This window comes from Crocodylus siamensis, chromosome 9 (assembly GCF_052110815.1).
Source record: "Crocodylus siamensis isolate JL-2025a chromosome 9, ASM5211081v1, whole genome shotgun sequence".
Taxonomy (NCBI): Eukaryota; Metazoa; Chordata; order Crocodylia; family Crocodylidae; genus Crocodylus; species Crocodylus siamensis.
In genome coordinates this window covers 69,672,327-69,688,113 of record NC_143403.1, presented here as the reverse complement: position 1 = coordinate 69,688,113, position 15,787 = coordinate 69,672,327, and the positions used below count along the sequence as shown (strand labels likewise).

At 50.6% G+C, this 15,787-nt stretch overlaps 3 protein-coding genes across 5 annotated transcripts in view; 2 read left to right on the top strand and 1 right to left on the bottom strand.

Annotated features, from left to right (window-relative positions):
* Positions 1 to 31: 31 nt before the first annotated feature.
* On the bottom strand, positions 32 to 4,284 carry ALKBH2 (alkB homolog 2, alpha-ketoglutarate dependent dioxygenase). Its single transcript, XM_090063182.1, has 4 exons — positions 4,268 to 4,284; positions 2,167 to 2,493; positions 1,314 to 1,512; positions 32 to 791 (listed from the first exon to the last, which is right to left on the bottom strand). Exons 2-4 carry the CDS (start codon positions 2,450 to 2,452, stop codon positions 482 to 484), a joined length of 795 nt encoding a protein of 264 aa, XP_089919308.1. The 5' UTR covers positions 2,453 to 2,493; positions 4,268 to 4,284; the 3' UTR covers positions 32 to 481.
* Positions 4,285 to 4,470: 186 nt separating this feature from the next.
* On the top strand, positions 4,471 to 11,787 carry UNG (uracil DNA glycosylase). Its single transcript, XM_090063181.1, has 7 exons — positions 4,471 to 4,633; positions 5,075 to 5,287; positions 6,297 to 6,392; positions 7,474 to 7,571; positions 8,255 to 8,343; positions 9,280 to 9,458; positions 9,910 to 11,787. The coding sequence occupies exons 1-7, from the start codon at positions 4,544 to 4,546 to the stop codon at positions 10,048 to 10,050; spliced, it is 906 nt and encodes a 301-aa protein (XP_089919307.1). The 5' UTR covers positions 4,471 to 4,543; the 3' UTR covers positions 10,051 to 11,787.
* Positions 11,788 to 13,405: 1,618 nt separating this feature from the next.
* The window catches only part of ACACB (acetyl-CoA carboxylase beta), a 63,000-nt gene continuing 60,618 nt past the window's right edge, over positions 13,406 to 15,787 (top strand). The window contains exons 1-2 of one of the 3 annotated variants that reach the window (XM_090062818.1): positions 13,406 to 13,733; positions 15,338 to 15,537. The gene's annotated coding sequence lies outside the window, so the exon portion shown is untranslated. Of the gene's footprint in view, positions 13,895 to 13,953; positions 15,012 to 15,337; positions 15,538 to 15,787 lie in introns of those variants that run through there. The other 2 variants (XM_090062817.1, XM_090062819.1) reach the window with 2 other exon arrangements.

The window sequence follows — 15,787 nt, the reverse complement described above, 5'->3', positions numbered from 1 at the left end:
TTGAGCACACAAAAACAAGCGAGACCAAGCATAAGCTTTCAGACTCACAGAGAACTACTTTATTTCCTGGCTCTTTGCTGTGTTTAGAAGACCCGTGTACACACTTGAGACGTTTTTCAATCCAAGACGACGTCTGAGAGGGACTACTCTTAGCTGGGCTCAACAATAAACCTTCCTGAATAAGAATGGCAGCAGTACACCAGGGGGGCTAATGCAGTGCTTAACTGTGGGAACATTATCTTGCCATCCTGGATCAAATGCTTACAGGGTTTATACTAAACAACTGAGGGCTGTTCCACCTGTTTCCCTAACATAAATATGCTCTAGTTACAAAGCCTTCCCCTCAGCTAGGTTCCCATCTCCTGCTGCCTATGCGGCATTGAAGGCCATGCCTGAATTAGAAGCTAATTAGCTCTTGTGCAAGGGAAGAGAGCTCCTGATTTCCGAAGCCAAGTGGGCAGGCATTCAGCTGTCGAACACCTCACCGTTTGACTGATGCCATCACTTTCCGAAAGGTCAGGTTGATTCTTGGGGCCAGCACTTTCTTGCGGGTTGGCAGGCTGTGGTACCAGTACAGGTTGGTGGGGTAGTTCATCATGAGCAAGCTGCCATGGGCGAGCTGCAGCTTCACCGGCTCTATGTGCCGCGTGGCATTTTTCCCTCGGGAAGCTCCATGCCTGAAGAAGAAGTCCCTGCAGGCCCCAAAGGACACAGAAGCAATGGGACTCTGTGGAACCAGCTCTCGCTCGTCATCACGGTGCTCCCCCATATGATCACGCCCGTCTTTGTACCTGTTGGGGAAGAGTACTTAGTTCTTCCACCTATTCCGCTTACATGCCACGTGACTGCATGCCAAAGGCATAACCTGGCACTGTCAGGTTCAAACAAGGTGTGTTTCCCAGACTGCTAATGTTCAAATGAGCAGCCAGGGACAGGATCCCCCTCACCTATCTGTGTCCTCTCCAAAATTACTCAAATGCCTGCTGTGTTTGAGTAATGCTGTTTTCACTTTGCAGTGACTGTGCTATTACCGGCTGCGCCCGTCTAGGGGGAGTCCAGGTATGTAGTGGATCAGTAGTAACAGGATTCACCCCTCTTATAGGACACCCAAGGAAAAAGCTTTAGGTCTTGCTCTCAAGTACCCCACCAATTCATTTGCACTGATGTGGATGTTACATGACCATAACATGCCATTTAGTGGAAACAAGCAAGGTGGCAAATTACCACTGGAGGTTGTCCGCTCAGTGAAACAACCGGCATTCAGGGTGTAATATGAAGGGAGAGAAGCTCGGTTCCCTCTAAGCCAAACGCACCTGTTAATCAGAACGAAATTGAAAGCGTGCCCAGTGGCCAAGGTGACGCGGTCTCTGATCTGGAGCAGAATGGGAATCCAGGGCTTGGGTGAGAAGGTAACGCCTGAGTAGGTGTAGGTGAGCTCAGGGTCTCCATAGGTCACCTGCTTCCGTGGGATGATGTGCCACTTGCCAAACACCTGCACTTTAGTGAGATCACCTGTTTGAAGGAGAGTTTGGAGAGGTCAAAGTCAGCCTGGCTTTCCTTCTACAAAATGAAAAAGCGGTGTCCTGAAGTTCGGAGCAGGCTTGAGTGCGGGGAGCAATCGGTCCCTTCATGGAGCACGATTTCCCTGATGCAGTGCAAGGCCAGAACAGAACAGCTTCGCTTAGGAAACGGTCAGGTCTTGAACAGTCAAGATCTATAATTAGGTTCCTTGGAACAAGAAAAGTGATCTGGGATTCTCCACCTCCTTCCCTGCTGTTGGTGGGGAGTGGCCGCCCCACTGGGGCTAGCTGTAACATTACAGCTTTCCCACAACCCCCAGCCCTTTCGCCTGCAAACACTTAGGGGCGTGATGGGGCTTGCTGGAATCTACCTACCTACAGTTAAGCCCTTGCATCTTTACTGAATCAGAGCAAACATGTGCTGTTATGCGTGCAGGGCCTGACCTTGCAAACAAATCTATCCGCAGGGATCTTTGTTCCCACATGGAGCCCTGTTGAAGCCACTAGAGACCCATTCAGGGACCAGAGCCCATGTAGGTTTGGGCCCTGAGTGTTTCAAGACTTCCTCGCTCCCTGTCAGTGATAAACCAGGTGTTGTGGCAACTACAGACAGAAAAGAGACTCTGGTCCTGGTCACTTTGGTTACCTTCAAAATACTCCACCTCCTTTTCCAGCTGCTGGAGAATCTCATCAGCCTCGGCTCGGCCAAAGAGGATCCTGTAATCGCAGCTCAGCCCCTCGGCCTGGATGTGCTGCCATGGGGAATGCGGCAAAGATCCATCTGTGCCTGCATTTTCAGGCCGGGGCCTTTTCCTCTCTCCCCCGCTCTCTTCTCCCACACAGTCTGGGTGTCCACATGTCTCCTCCGCGGTCCCGAGCAGCTTTCCTTTGCTCCTGCCAAGGGAAGGCTTTTTGACCAAGAACTTGTCCATTCCTGGTTGGGCCCCCCAAATGGTCAGAAACCGGCACCGACCTGCAAACGAGAGGGAGGGCAAAGGCAGAGTAGTCTGCGAAGGGATTCAGGGTTGCAACCAACCAAAAAAAGGCTTAAAAATCCTGGCTCGCAACTCAGGGAGCCAGTAAAGTACCCGAGCTCCTGGACCTAGGCCCGTCATCACACACTCCACCGGAGCGGGCCTCTGAGGATCCAGAGCCTGACACAGCCACACTTGCAGCAGCTGCTTCCCTCCCACCACTTCCTGTCTGCAATGCTCAAGCGTCCTAGGGAGGATGGGCTTGTTTCTGCTGGATGAGGCTGGCTGCAAAGTCCACGGCCACCACCTACCGAATCTTCTTGGAAATGCCTCCGAAATAAATATAGCCACACTCCCATCAGGCTGACGGCAGCTGCAAGCATCAGTAATGGCCCCTGCCCTCTCCGCAGGGCCACGAAGGATCCTGCAAGGCTAGAAATGACTCATTCGGGTCCTTGTTTTCCCCCTGCAAACTGCCTAGTAAATGCTTATTAACAGATGACTCATTTTCTGACCCAGCTAATTGGGTCGCCCGCAAATGACACGTGCCTCCCTCACTCCTGAGTCATCCAAAAGCGCAGGGAGCATACAGGAGTGTTGGTCCAAGGACATAGCATACAGCACACCTGCTAGAACAGGGGCTCGATTGTCTCACTACCCGGGGCAGGTCCCCCAAGGTTTGGCATATGCTGCAGGCAGTGTGGCTTAGTGGTCATGGAGGTGGCTTGGGGCTTGTGAGAGCTAGGTCTGTTCTCAGCTCCGTCCCGAGCTTGCTTTTATGGCCAATTCGCTTCCCTCCCCTGCTCTTCGTCGGTGCTGTGAACTCCCCAGAGCCGTGGAGCTGCCCCTGCAAGTCTGCATCGTGCTTAGCGCAATGGGGTCCTCATCTTTATTTAGGTTTCACTGCCGCATCTAGCGAGTAACTGTAATTGTGGCGCGCAGCAATCCGTTTGCACAGCAATTACAGCTCTAATTACCCAGTTCCTCTTGCAGGTGCAAGCTGGGGCCACCTGCAGGCCCTGCAATTTGCAGTCTTTCCTTCTCCAATCCTCGGATTTTTAACCCGTGAACGGCCTAGCGTGTAGAGCATCGGTCTGGGCATCGGGACATCCGGACCCTGCTGCTATTTTAGCCTCTTTGTGCTGGTTTCACATCTGTAGCTTGGAGGGTGACAACAGCGACCGCAGGCCCGAGGGAAGCGTTGACGAGTGCTGCTTTCTCGCTAGCAGTGCCCCGGGGGGATGCGACGGACGTCTCAACCCTGCTGGATTTCCGACGGGCTTTTTTGTTTTCCCTGCTGGAGGTTTGTCGCTCCCCTTGGCGCAGGGTAGGGCGAGGAACCCGGCACAGGCCAAGAGCCTCTCCTGCACGTGGCGGCCAAACAGCCCTGCCGCTCCTCCGCCGCCGGCTGGCGCCACGGGCACAGGCCCTCGAACCGCCGCCACGGGCACTCGCGATCCAGGCTGCAGCGGGCCGGGAGCGGAGCGAAGGCGCTGGGGGCGAGCGCACGGGGCGAAAGGCGCTGCCAGGGGCAGAGGCAGCGTCGAGCAAGCCTCACCCGGGGCTGGGCAGCGCCTCGGGGCCCTTCCCAGCACTTCCACCCCCGTCTGCCCACTCCGCCGTGCAAGCCAGTCGTGCTGGGAGCGAGCCGGGGATCAGGGACCTGCTGCACACGCACAATTTTGCCACGCGAGCACCATCCCACACCCCCCATGCACACTTGTCCTCCGTGCACCTTCCCTCCCACACAAACACTTGCCTATGTGCACACACCTTGGCTATACGCCCCATACACGCGTGTGCATGCTGCACACACACCTGACCACCACCCCCCGCCCCGAGCGAGGCTGCCCCCAGCTGTCAATCAAAATGCTAGGTCTATCCCGGGGGGGTTGCCTCGCGCATGCGCACTCGATAGACCGGGATAACACCCCCGGCAACTCCGCGCATGCGCAGACGTTTGGCGCCAAATTCCATCTCCCGGGGCGGCAGGAGCCGGGCGCTGTGAGGGGCTGAGGGGAGGGACGGGAGGGGGGCAGAGCCGCCACCATGATCGGGCAGAAGACGCTGCACTCGTTCTTCAGCTCCACGCCACCGCCGAAGCGCGACCGCTCCCCGGAGCCGGGCGGCGACACTCAGGTATCACGGGGGGAATGTGTGGGGGGGTAGTATCTGCCCTCCCCCCCACCGCTCACGCGGTGCCTGTTTGAGGGTGGGGCCAGCCTTCCTCTCCGGCCAATAGGAGAGCGAGGAGGGCGGGGCCCCGCGGCAAGGTGACACTGGGAGGAGATGCGGCCAATCAGGAGCGTCCCTCCCTCCCGCCCTCCCAATCGGAGGGAAGGGAGCCCGCCTTCCAGGCGTCCAATGGGGAGAGGCGCGGGCTCTGCCATAGCCAATTGAGGAGTGGGGGACGGGCTCTCGCGGCCGGCTGCCCAATGGGCAGGGCGCGGCGGCGTCACGTGGGGGTGGAAGCGGTGTTTTGCCGCGAAATGGCCGCGTGCGTGCGCGGGCCCCGGCATGGCGCTGGTGGCCGTCCTGCGCCGCTGCCCGGCCGTTCACCGGCTGTTCGTTGTCCCGCAGAGTTGCTCCGCCAAGCGGCTGCGGTCGACGGGGGATGACTCGGGCGCGGCCTGGCCGCGCTGCCCATCGCTGAGCCCGGAGCAGCTGGAGCGGATCCGCAGGAACAAGGAAGCGGCCCTGCAGCGGCTGGCGGCGCGCACCGCGCCCCCGGGCTTCGCGGACAGCTGGAGGCGGCCGCTGGCGGCGGAGTTCGCCCGGCCCTACTTCGCCCAGGTCAGCCGCCAGCCCCGGGCTGAGCTCCTCGCGACCCCCCAGTCTGCACCGATCTGAGCAGGGGCTGAAACTCCTCCCAGCCCCCAGGAGTCACATCGGTCTGACCCCGAGCACATGGGCGAGACCCTCTAGCCGGGATCCTCCCCGCAGGAGTATTGGCCCAGCCCCATCAGTGCCCAGCCAGGCCTGCCCTGCGCCTCTGAGAGAGGCTGAAAAACCCCAATGACAGTAGCAGGAAGGGAGGGAAATCCCCATAGTAAAAATACAGCCCTCACCCCAGGGATTCTGGGGGTTTTTTGTTTTTTTTTTAATTTAAAAAAAAATCCCAATTTTCAGTTAACGTGACTCCAAATCCACAGTTTTCTGTGATTTAAATGAAATGCTACTAATACATAGATGTGTATACGTTGGGCTTTCATTTTAATCATGGAAAAATGTGGATTTGGGGTAACCAAAAATTGGAGATTTTTTTTTAAAATCGGAGCAAACCAGGCTCCCTGGTCACATTGCTATGCCTTAATCGTCTTTGATCAGCAGCCTCCCAGTCTCCTCTTGAACGTCTCCAGTGACGGAGAGTCCACAGTTTCTCCCTGGGGCGTCTGGTTCTCTGCCTCATGGCTCTTCACAGTGAAGAAGTTCTTCTGGGTGGCCCATATAGGCTTATTTTACTGCAGTGTTGAGTGGTGCCTATCTTGTTCTCTGCAGCAAGAGAGAACAGGTGCTTTCCCTCTTCTATGTGGCAGCCCTTTACGTATTTGAAGACTGCTACCGTGTCCTTTTTTAAGCGTTTTCCAGCAAGCTGAACATGCCCAGCTCCTTCGGTCTGTCCTCATATGACTTGTTTTCCAAGCCTGACCCCAGTTGTCTTTGCTGCCTGGTGCAGGGGGCTGGACCCGACGACCTTGCAAGGTCCCATCCAGCCCATACAATCTGTGAATAGCCCTTTATCATCTTTGTTGCCTGCCACTGAACCGCCTCTAACTTCTTCACTTCCTTTTTCTCTCTCCAGCTCATGGCATTTGTGGCAGAGGAGCGGCAGCGTCACACGGTTTACCCGCCCCCAGATCAAGTCTTCACTTGGACGCAGATGTGTGACATCAAAGATGTGAGTGCAGCAGGGAGGCCGGGCTAAACGTCCGAGGTTCAGACACGGTGCTAGGCCCAGCTGCCACGTTCTGATCCAGCCTTGGACGAGTGGCGTGAGGCCAACCCCTGTGCTGGATTTGGTACCTGGGATTGGTGCGTGGGTGTGTCTATTAGGCCTGCTGGCCTGACTGCATGTTGGCCCAACACCATGCCTGGATCTGGCCCTAAACTGGCATGATCTAACCTGTAAGGCTGTGTCATCCAACCTGCAAGACTCCTCACAGGTCTGGAAATGTGGTGGCAAAGGGAGCTGCAGTCAATGCTGCCACTGTTCCCCCATTGCCAAATTTTCAGACCTGTGGGGAAACACATGGCCTAAATGACATGGCCTTACGGGCTGGATGTGGCCTACAGGTTAAGCAGCTCTTCTCTTAAATCCGACTTCCTGATGATGCCAACGTTGTTTTATCTCCTGTCCCATCTGTAGGATTCAGCCTGTTTCCCTTCCTCAGATATTGAAATGGGGGTTTGTGGCTTGTGGCAAGATAGTGCTGTCACTGGCCTCTTCACCTGTGTTTCTTGACCTGCCCCCTGCGCTTTCAGATGTAGCAGTCGCAGACTTTGTGTATTTTGCTTTTTAAGATCATGTACCTGACACATTCAACCGTGAAGGTTCAGGTGCAAGATTTTAGGGTAGTACCTTCCTAAATGCCTGAGCTGCCAGCTAGCAGCTGGCACATCATCTGGAATAAATTTATCTGTCTGAAAAAAGTGTTAATCAAACCTTAAAATGTGGAAATCTTATAAGATCACTGAACTGTTGACTCATTTCCATGTTTGTCATAGAAATTTTTGGTGATGCTGCTTCTTCAAGCTTCGAAAATAAACTTACTTCAAAACTTATTCATTAGGCAGGCAGTGCTGTAACTTCTGGTGTTAGGGGGATTTGAGATGCCTGTTTGTTTAGTTATCTGTAGCTCTGCTTGCTCTAGATTATAGGAATTCTGTCGTGACATACTGTACACTTTGGACATTGTTGTGAAATTGGGTATTGAAGAAATGCTGCTGTGTTCTCAGTGCTAACTAGCGTCTGTGTTCAGGTAAAAGTTGTCATCTTGGGGCAAGATCCTTACCACGGACCCAACCAAGCTCATGGACTCTGCTTTAGTGTTCAGAAGCCTGTTCCACCTCCACCCAGGTAGGATTATGCTTTTTCTATCCTGAACATCACCCTTGCTGCTGAGCTAGGTTATTATAGCCATAATCGCAAACTGGTCAAGGTTTTGTGTCTTTGACTGCCATTGAGGTAATTTAGTATGTGACTTGCTGTGATAGGATCTTTGTAACGGACTGCATATTCCAAAGACCCAAGTCTAATCTGGCAACAGTGGGTTTTGTCCATGCAGATACAGCTATAATATGGGGATGCTGGAGAAGAAAAAGCCTGTAGTTTGACCCATGGAAGTACAGCTGTCATCTTGATGTGTATATGCTTTTTTTTTTAATTGCACCTGCTTGAATTTGAATTTACTTAATCTCCAGCTCTGTTCTTGCAGAATGGAATCTGTTTAGTGCCAGGCCTGCAAGTCTGTGCTGCGCACGTTTCTGTTGGCTTGAGCCGGAGCAGTCGCAAGCTTAGTTTGGTACTTACATAAAGGTTTGCGACATCAGGGACTTTGGATTGTCTGAAATGTAGGCTAGATCCTGAGGACTATTAACTTTCTGCTAAATGGGAGCTGGGAGAAACGTCCGGGGTGCTAAGATCAGTATGTTACAGTTGGGAAGTGTAGAAAAACAATCTAACGTTTTAGCATCTTTCAGAGAATTTTTGCTTGTGGAAATCATCACTTTTTTTTTTTCCAATGGTTTTTGTTTTTGCAGTTTGGAAAATATTTACAAGGAGCTTTCAACTGATATTGAGGACTTCACCCATCCCGGCCACGGGGACCTAACTGGATGGGCCAAGCAAGGTAGTCCATCAATTTTGCCCTTCTGATTTTTGCAAGATGGGGAATCTCTTGTCTTCAATGAGTGGGTGGTTGCAGCCGTGTTGAAGTAGAGATGCTGATGTTTTCCAAAGTGCTTGACTCAGATCTGTTTAAAAAGCACAACTGAACATGGCCTTTTAATATTCATAAAAGGGTTAAAGAGCAGTGAACTGAAGCATGTAAATATTGAGCATGTTCCTAAGCACATTCTTAATCAATCATAAGTCTGTGAACTTGCCCATCTATTTTCTCTCTCTAGCATACACACAGTGTTGGTCCTTTCTTAAACTGAAAAGTCTCTTATTTTTTGTATTCTTAAGATACTATAAATAGATGCATTCTCCTACAAGCCTGGCAAAATTTTCCTTATTTGGGTGAATAGTTCTGATTGGTCAGTGAATCGGTGTTTATTGTTTTTTTCCACGTATAATGACGAGTATGAGCTGACATGCCTGAAGGGTTATACATTTTGTAAGGCTAAAGCCATTCATTAAAAAAGCATACAGCTTAATTTTAATGACTCATCATGTTACAATGCACCGATGGCTCTGGGCGGTAATTTTTGCCTTGGACTTAATGTGATCTCCATGTAGTATTAATTGTATTGACTCAGCAATCTCTTGACAGATTTACTTATGTAGGCTTGCTATCTAGAAGCTCTTTACATCAGGTGCCTATTTCTTTAAACTAATTTCTCCATGGCCTGTTGTTTTCTTTCTTCTACGAATGGATTGTTTGAACTCCATTCTTGGTATCTGCCATTTACCTGTCCCCTTGAGAATAACATTAAAAAAACCCCAAAACATTCAAGTGACTTTCTTATCAGGAGACAAACAGGACGAGAGATTAAAACTGGGTAAACTGTGCTGTGCTTTCTTTGTGCCTGTGTTAACGTGCGGCTATCCCCTTTGTGAGTAGGGGTACTTCTGCTCAATGCTGTCCTCACGGTCCGAGCACACCAAGCTACTTCCCATAGGGAGAGGGGCTGGGAGCAGTTCACCGATGCAGTGGTGTCCTGGCTGAATGAGAATTTGGATGGACTTGTCTTCATGCTGTGGGGATCTTACGCACAGAAGAAAGGGAGCTCCATTGACAGGGTATGACTTAATGCTCTGGTCTTTTTTCATTAGGGGAAAGGGTGTTTCTGTAGAACACGCTACATGTAGGACTTTTGGTCCCTTACATGGTGGGGAAAAAAGAGCCTGCTGCGGCATATTACAAAATTAAGTGCATAGGCATCTAGGATCTTGAGACAGGCTGAGCTTGACCAATTCTGTGGCCTCTCTCTCTTCTAAGACAGCCTTGGAAGGAAGGCAAAGTAATGTATTACTCTATAAAAAGCCTCTGCATCCTGACGTCTATCTTATCTCACCCGTATGATGGTCATTAGAAGTGCAGTTGCTTACTGAGCACAGAGAGCCTAGTTTTTAGGGCAGAAATGAAAGTGTCCATCTTTGGTAACAGTGCAGTGAGGCAGCCTGCATCCGAAAGCTGCGAAGATGAATGTGCCGGATTTAACAGTTTTGTACCATCTCCAACCTCTTCCAGAAACGCCACCACATCCTGCAGACAGCCCACCCCTCTCCGCTGTCTGTGTACAGAGGCTTCTTCGGCTGCCGTCACTTCTCCAAGACAAACGAATTGCTGAAGATGTCTGGCAAGAAGCCTATTGACTGGCGAGCGCTCTAAGCTGCAAGCGTGAACTTGGGGGACGGGAGGCTTGGTGATGTCAATCAGTATCTGTTTTCTAGGGTCATTCTAGCCTGAGAATCTTTTTTTGGATGCTGCTCTGTTGGATAAACGGAAGGGGCTAATGCAAAGAAGTTCCAGTTCTTTAATATCTAGTTTTATGTACTGTATGAGTGAGCAAACTTGAATTCAATGTGAAGCACCAGTTTTTGGACTGCTGTTTAGCAGAAATCTGAATTCAGTCTTGAACCAGGAAAACACTGAAGGGTGTGTTAATAGTGGCTCATTGACCTAATAGGGCTGTATTCAGGCCTTTTTTTTATGAACTGGTTGGGATTCTTGTATGTTTAAACCCATCAGCATTTTGACTCCTGCAGGTGAAAGCCATCTCAGCAATATTTTTCCTTGCTTCCCTGTTTGGAAATCCATGTTTTAGGTTTCGGGAGGGAGAGAAGCACCTTTTTTAGCAGGAGAAGCTGAAAAAAGCCTTTTTGTTGTTGTTGCTATAATCTGTGTCTTCTGATTGGAAATATGCCAACATCTTGAAAGTGATAACATTTATTCTTTCTCAGGAAGTTTGACAGGATCTGTGATGTTTTTAAGTATACGTCTGAATTCCTTGAGGAATCTCTGTCCCTTCAGGGAAATTAATCAAACATTTGAATAGGTGTGTGTGTGGGGTGGGGGGGGGTTACATGCAGAGTGCACTTGTTTAATATTCCAAGGGAAATTGACAGTTGCATCCTTTTAATTGCCACAAAACCTTGACTGGTGAATATTCTGAGATCAGTTGGTGTGTTCGTCACCTGTGTACACACTTGGTGACAATGACTGAACTACAGAATGATTTAGTAAGAGAGTTACAACCCCTTTTAGGCCACAGCTGGGGGAAGGGAATGAGAAGACCTCCTTAATCTGCAATAAAACTAGAACTCCCTGCATGTAGATTTGAGCCTAGCTTTTGCATAGTCAAAAAAAAATCCTGCCTGGTCCTGAAAGAGCATAAGTGTTTTTCTGTGTTTTGCTTTTCTACTTTCTTTCCTATGTTTGCCTCTCTTCCAGCAGCAATGCCAGTTTTTCACTCAAATGGTGTGAGGTTTTAGGGGAACCTGCTATTCGGCAGCATGTTACAAAGGGTGGTGGAAATTTGTTCAAAGTCATCGTTCAACATCTTGCTGGTTTGAGAAATGGGTTTGCATGTATGGATGGAGAGCCATCAGATCTTGCTCAGTTAAAATTTGAGTTGTTTTCAATGTGGGAGAAGGCTTGCTTCACTAAAATCTGCAGGAGGGTGGGTCAGCTAGTTCAGAGCAGATTATTGAAGTCTCTTACTTTATCACGTGAATGCCTGCATGAACCGATGCAGCAAACGCTTCCCGAAGATCTGTTGAGGCGATCGATTCTGCTCTTGCAGAGCAAATGGCAGAACTTTCACTTGTGTCAATAGTAAAAATATTGATTCTCAGGTTTCCAGTATTGCTGAATGGTCAGTAATACCTCTGTTAGCTCTCATTAATTAGAAGAAAGAGTTGTTTTTGCCTTTCTGTGGAGCTGCACGACTTCTTTTGATGCCATACTAGTACATTTTAGTCCCTCTATAAGAAGCTATTTTTGAATCTTTGTTTTAGTAGGTAACACTAGCAAAAATGAAAAAGTTCTGTTTTTCTTAGTATATGCTGTGCAAAGGGAGCTTGTTGTTTTATTTTGTTTTTAAATAAATGACTACTGTCTTTGTGACTTTTGTACTGGAATTTTTTATTCAGCTTGCCTGCGTCAAGTTCTTCTTACCAAAAATAAGACATTCTGTTACCGCAAATATAAAAAAAACTTGGAAAACAATCATCTTCCTTTAGATGGAGTACAGGGTCTTCTGTTACATTTTGCCTTTCTACTAATCCCTTCTTTCAACATGTGCTGTGCTTTTTTGTGTTTTAGGGACAAAAAATCAATCCAGCTCACAGTCTTTCAGTCTGGCTTTTGTTGGCGAGGCTACTATGAAATGTAGCCAAACAAAACCTAACACCTGAGCCTGCTACAGGTAAAGCAGGGGAACTAGAGTATTCCCTAAATCAGTGGTTCTCTCCACCTTTTTCAGGCTGGTGCCACCCCTCAGCAGATGCGGGGCACCCCTTGGCAATAGGCAGCTCATCCTAGAGAAGGCAAGGTAGAAAAAAGACCCCAGAGATCATCTACTGCAACCCCTGCCGGAGGCAGGATCATCCCTATCCAAGCCACCCTGTACAAATCCGTGATCTAAACTGCAACCCTGATCTCGCCCCAGCCTACCACGAGCAGCCAACCTGCTTTATTAAATGTCAATAGACCCTCAAGTGCTCCTGAACAGAAGACAAAGTTTTCCTTGGTGTGGGGGCTGACTACAGAAAAAGCAATTCTTTCTGTGGCAGAGATCTTGACATAAAGCAGTAGTCCTCACCCGGGCACTGCAGCACCCTGGGGCACTTTTAGATCTTTTCCAAGGGTGCCGCCTGCCATTAGGGAGCTTTGCAAGCCGGTTCATAATGATGCGTAAAGCGGTTCGTTTCTCTGGAGGCCACCAAAATCACAGACACACGCTCATTAGATGGCACAAAAGGTGTATTTGCAAATAGGGTCAGAGCAGAGTCAAAAACTCAGATTACTCTGAACCCCCCGAGGAATTTTGCAGGCTGTATTTCTCTTTTTCCTCCTGGGCACGGGTGCAGAAACAGGAACTCTTACAGCTCACTTCCGTTTCATACAAGCATACATGTGGTTACATCACTACATACATCGCATGTATAGTATAATTAACTACTTAAGTTTGCAGGGCGGAGAGGTAAATATGCATCAGCTAATTAAGCATGCTCAGAGACTACTATAGGTCACCAAGAGTTCAAAGCCCCCCCCCCGCCCCCTTTCAAGGACACAGTCAGTTGAATTCCAGCTTCTGTGATCTGCATGAGAAAGGCTAGGGAGAAGCTGGGGGAGAGTCTGCGATTTAGTATAAGAAAAGCTGGGGCAAGGCTGGGCAAAGAACAAAGTCCTTGGCAGTGTTTCTTATCGGGTGCAAGACGCAAGCTGTGCATTTCTAACGATACTCCATTTCTAACAATAAGACAAAGCTGGAGATGTGCTGTTGGCAAAAAAACCCCATCCCTGCTCTTCTCTTTTCTGTAGCTGAAAAGGGGCTGGAGGCGCCGATGCGCTGGCTTAAATCACTACGGACCCGTTCTGGAGACCTGTGCCTCGATCTCACGGGTAAAACGGAGCCGGGGGCTGTCGTTCAAATCACCGCAGCTCGCTCCTGGAGATCTCCGGGCGGATCTCGCGGCTCCTGCCCTGGAAGGACCCCCGGCGGAGAGGCCTCGGTGCCGAGCGCGCGGCTCGCGCGGAGCCCGGCCCGCGCCGCGGCGGAGGGGGTCCCCGGCCGGCGTTCCCCCGGCAACGGCGGCGCGGGAGCCTGCCACGTGCGCGCCGCGCCGGCCCGGGCCCCTGCTGCTAGGGGGCCAAGGCCCGCCCTCGGGAAGGGCTCGGGCGGCCCGCGGCAGAGCACGGCTGCGTGGAGAGAAGGGCTCGCGCAGCCCGCAGCTCTCTCGTTAACCCGGAGCGGGCAAAGGCGAGCTTTGCAGCCGGCTGCGGCCAGGCAGGCCCTTCCTGCCTCCGGGGCTGGGACGCCTCCCTCGCCCCCTTCCGCCTTCTTCGAGGTTTGTGCCCCGCGGCGGGCACCTGCGCGCCTCTCCTCCCGGGCTTGGGACAGCTTGCAGCCCTTCTCTAGTCTTGTCCCGGGGGGGTTGGTTTGCAGTGAAGGTGGCCGGTGCAAATTCATGCCCAGGATCTGACGCAGGATTTTCCCCTCTGGAGGGTGGTAGGTGCCAGCACTTATTCCTTGCTTTAGAAAGGGCTCCTCACTTCCCAGGGTTTCTTCCTCCTCTTCGGGAGAGAGAACACGTGCTACCATGCTGGGAAGCCTTGCCTGGCACCCTTAAAGAGTGGCACAGCTGCCCCGTCCCCGGAGGGAGACTCTCATCTCCAAAAGCCCAACCAACAGTTTGTGCCGGGGGGTCTTGTGCAAGGGGGTTTCTGGGGTAGCCACCGACCAGCGTCCTGCCAGAACGATAGGCTTAGATGAGGTGTCATCTGCACGTGGACATCAGCAAGGGGGGGGCATCAGCTGGGAGCTCCTGGCTTGGGTACAGAAAAAACTGAGAAGAGCCCCGCAAAAACTCTCGTTCTTGATGTGATGTGGCTCTGCTAAATTTTGTTGCTTAGCTGCCCTTTCCATGCTGTCCCTCCCCGCGGCACTCAGGGCGCAGATGCAGCACGCAAACCGGGCCCTGCTCGTAAGATCTGATTTCCGCCTCAGCCCGGCAGCACTAGTCCGCAGACCCCAGCACCCGCACGTCTGACACTTCAGAAGTAAAAATAGTTGTCTTTGACTTATTTCAGTTTTTTTAATGGCCTATTTTTAACCCGCTTTTTAATGCTGCCAGGCTGCTTTATTGGATTGCTGCCAGTATTGTTTTCTTCCCCACACAAGACAAATGTTTTTGGGGTTTTGTGTGGGGGTTTTTTTAAGTAAAACTTTCCATGTTAGCTCAGTCTCTGGTTATTATCCAGGCTTATCGTGGGCTGCAGTGGAAGGTATGTGTGCCTGGCTTTCTCCGCCGCCCGCAGTTGTTCATCCTGGAGCAGAGGCTGACCTTTGTTCCGTATAAATCGAGCAATCCCTTTTTTGTCTGCAGGGCAGCAACCCTCTAATGTTGATCTAAAGGAGTCATTCCCCACATCTGCTTGCTTAGTTAACCTTTACAGCTGCCAAGGTTATCTAGGCAAAATAACGGGAAGGTATTTTCACTAAGTGCCACAAATATGATAACCTGAATTTAGCAAAAGCACGTGCAGCATGAAGCCAAGCAGGGGAGTCAGTTGGCAATTGATATCTTCACCCCCTTGCGCACCCTGATGACTGGTGGGCTTTCAAAGTAAGTCGTCTTCTTCGTGCGTGTGGCTTTGCTTAGGGGCTGCTCAGGGCTGGCTGAGACCGTTGTCGCTGTGAAGGCAGTTTGGGTGCCTGGCTGCGGGTTTTCACGTCCTTCGTAGCCTGTAGCTGCTTGGATAGCTAGCATAGCACTACGATTCGAGCCGGCCCGGGAAACACTGTAAAGCCCCTGGAGTTATCTCCCATTAGGAAAGTCAGGAACTGCCTCGGCGACTTTAATGCAGCACTGCCTTGTTCTGACTAGAAGGGTGTTAGCTATATTCAGAGGTGCCAAGATTGGAGGCTAATAAAGTATTTTTTATACCGCAGGTTGATTTGAAGTTGATGTTTGTCACCGTAACCCGTGCCTAGTGCAATAAGCAGAGTCGTCAACACTTAGCTGCCAGTCTGCGGGGCTGACGAGGCGTGTTAAATATTTAGTCCTTGGGAACTTTTCAATGCTGAAAGCAACCTATGGAGGACATAAAAGGAAGGAGCACTTAAGAAGATCCCAGAGCCCGAAGAAGATGGTAAGTGGATTATCTGCAGTTAACTTGTTGCCCCTCTAATGCAGAGATGCAACACATCTGCATAGAGAAATAGCATGTTTATCAATGGTAATGGGCTGCTTGAAATGCTGGAGAACTGCAAACAAGACCTACTTGTTCTTCCTTACTGTCATTTTAGCACAGTATAAATGATAAACCTCTCAGAACAGCTCCTTGCTTTTTACCTCGTCCAAGCTGTCTAAAAAGCAAATGAGGAGTGATCGAAATGCTC

Coding starts and splice junctions, on each gene's coding strand:
- ALKBH2 (XM_090063182.1), bottom strand. CDS start 2,452: ATGGACAAGTTCTTGGTCAAAAAGCCTTCCCTTGGCAGGAGCAAAGGA. Junction 1,513..2,166: donor GGAGGTGGAGTATTTTGAAG/GTAACCAAAGTG, acceptor TCCTTCAAACAG/GTGATCTCACTAAAGTGCAG. Junction 792..1,313: donor AATTTCGTTCTGATTAACAG/GTGCGTTTGGCT, acceptor CTTCCCCAACAG/GTACAAAGACGGGCGTGATC.
- UNG (XM_090063181.1), top strand. CDS start 4,544: ATGATCGGGCAGAAGACGCTGCACTCGTTCTTCAGCTCCACGCCACCG. Junction 6,393..7,473: donor AGATGTGTGACATCAAAGAT/GTGAGTGCAGCA, acceptor GTCTGTGTTCAG/GTAAAAGTTGTCATCTTGGG. Junction 9,459..9,909: donor AAGGGAGCTCCATTGACAGG/GTATGACTTAAT, acceptor AACCTCTTCCAG/AAACGCCACCACATCCTGCA.